The 2,500-nt window shown below is 36.9% G+C and overlaps 1 protein-coding gene across 3 annotated transcripts in view; it reads left to right on the top strand.

Moving 5' to 3' along the window:
- The window catches only part of LOC125025708, a 26,771-nt gene that overhangs the window by 5,487 nt on the left and 18,784 nt on the right, over positions 1–2,500 (top strand). For all 3 annotated transcript variants that reach the window (XM_047613850.1, XM_047613846.1, XM_047613849.1), the window contains one exon: positions 1–2,500. This exon is cut by the window's left edge and continues 50 nt beyond it; it is cut by the window's right edge and continues 101 nt beyond it. In XM_047613850.1, the coding sequence (XP_047469806.1) occupies positions 140–2,500 (2,361 nt within the window). In that variant the 5' untranslated portion in view covers positions 1–139.

The raw sequence follows: 2,500 nt of genomic DNA, 5'->3' as shown, positions 1-2,500 counted from the left end.
TTATCAATATGAAAACGATTTAAGAAATATGAAAATGCATTGATCTTAAGTTTGTGCACAAAAAGAAACAGAGATGAACAATTGAAAGAAGTTGATAAATGGTTTTATGTAGTTCAAGATAGTAAAGCATCTAAAAAACATGGGGAACCCTTTGGATGAAGAAAGCACCAACTTTTTGCGTGTTACTGTTGTTTTGCTCAAAGGTGGGAAGAAGGTATTGTATAAGGTTTACATATGGGGATGTGCTAAACCATTGCATGTTCCTTTGAAAGAATACCTTTTATCCAAAGGCATGACAAGTAGAATGTACAAAACTCGCTTTCATAGTACCCAGAGGGAAATCATTGAAGCTGATCCTAGCGGAGCATCTTATGACATTACATTACTCTACCAGTGCATCCGGACAGCATGCAATAATGTTGCAGTGGAGGATAATGAATGGACCATACCAAGTGATACCCTAGAGTATTTTATCTATCAGATTAAAGATCAGAGGAATTCTCTTGCTCATGGCGCAACCACTGATATAGATGTGCAAGAAATGATCAGCAAGATTGAAGGTTTAAGGCTCTTATTTCTGAAGACATTGCAGTTGGCAGGCAAAAGATTCAACAAGGATCATGAAGTTACCTTTGTAGAGAATGAACTGAACAAAATGATCAACAGAATCAGGGATGAATCTGATCGATTCACAAAGGCATTAGCAGCTCAGAGAAAACAACTCAGAGAAATTTTGGTTACTGAAGGTGGGAAAGAGCTGAGGGAACATTATAATTTTTACACAGAAGTGGATCCTAGTTCATTCTTATGGAAAAAAAAGAAACCAAAAGTGACCTCAGTTTTCACGAAGCTTGAGTTAGTTCAGGAGTCTGCTGACAGTATTAGAGAAGAACCAAGATTAGAGAATCTTTTAAAGATAAAAAAGCATGGAGAAATTCCACAAGTTATTCTTCTAGAAGGAGTAGCTGGTTCTGGAAAGAGCACTGTCACCTCACTCCTTATTGCTGATTGGTGTTCAAAGGGTGGAAAGATTAGTGGTCTTCAAGATTTTGAGCTTTTGCTTCATATTCAGTGCCGCAATCCCCATGTTTCAAGTTTCTTGGGGGTATTATTGTTTCTTTTCCAGAAGACTTCTGGTCGAATGAAAGAAGATGACCTAATAAGATCAGTGCTAATGTCAAAAGTGTTTTTTGTCATTGATGGTTTGGATGAAGCAAATAATGCATCACAGAAACTTCTCAGAGAGATATTACAGATGCACATCAAAGAGAAGAATCATAACATTAGATTGATATGTACAACTAGACCACAGAGTGTAGAGCAGTTTCTTAGATTGCTCCCTGAGGAAACTTCAGTAATTCACTTGAAAATTGTTGGTATCCCTGTAGAAGAACAGTCAAAATTCATTGCCAGATATCATGAACAGTTGAAATGTGGAGAAAACAGTCAACAGGATATCAAAGAACTTTTAAGTTATATTCAATCCACATCACAGATTTCAGAACATTTTCGGCTTCCACTTAACCTAGTGTTCTTGACATACCTTTGGATGTTCTCAGCAAAGTCATTTAGTCAGTTATATTCAGCAACAAATCTTTACATGGAAATTTTGCAGCTGACGAAGAAGAAGCTTATAGCTCGGCTTCAGTCTCATCTTCATTACCTGGATCCTGAGGAAATTAGAATTAAGTGTGAAAATTTTCTTGAAGTGATGTATCAGGAAAGTCTTCTGGCTTTGTGCCAAAATTCAGTTCTCCTAAGCACTGTGGGCACTGAAGTCCTTAAGAATAAATGCAAAAGCTTAAGATTGCCTTCAACTGAAGTTTTATCAGGATTTTTTACCTTCGCAAAGACTTGGACAGGAAAAAGTTATAGAGAAGAGTTTTCCTTTCCACATAAAGGACTACAAGATTTTTATGCAGCACTAGCAATTATTGCTTCAATTACTCAAAAGGAAGACAAGGATTTGTTGGAGAATGTGAGAAGTGGAATTATAAAAGTTCTTGCAAAGAATAACATTTCATCAAAAATATCATCAGAAATAGTGTCTGCAACAGAGAGTATTTTGATTGCATCATCATCAAAACCAAAACACATTCTGTCCATCTTGGAAGACCTTCACAGGGATGATCCTTCGCCTCTACAGATAAACAAATATCAGAATGTTCTTTTTCATTTGGTAGGACTGCTAAAAAATGATGGAGAAAATACATTACAAAAGCATGCTGAAGAATTAATTGGATTGTTAAATAAATCTGGAGTGAAGGATTCAGAGCAGTGGTTGGACATTTTAGCAGAAGTAGACTGTGCCCCAGTAATGATGGAAGAAGTGGTTAAGTTCATGCCTACACACAGATGGAGTGTTCGAGATGGACACCTGAAAAGTGCACTGATGCTTTTTCCAAAGGTCCCAGTCAGACAAGTTGATTTCTTGATAGAGAAAAACCCATATTCTGTTCCCTACCTGAAAGAAATGCTTCAGCAGGTTGCTTCTACCAAT

Source organism: Penaeus chinensis, chromosome 5, assembly GCF_019202785.1.
Source record: "Penaeus chinensis breed Huanghai No. 1 chromosome 5, ASM1920278v2, whole genome shotgun sequence".
NCBI lineage: Eukaryota > Metazoa > Arthropoda > Malacostraca > Decapoda > Penaeidae > Penaeus > Penaeus chinensis.
The sequence above is the reverse complement of the archived record's forward strand: the minus strand, read 5'-3'. Positions and strand labels throughout refer to the sequence as shown.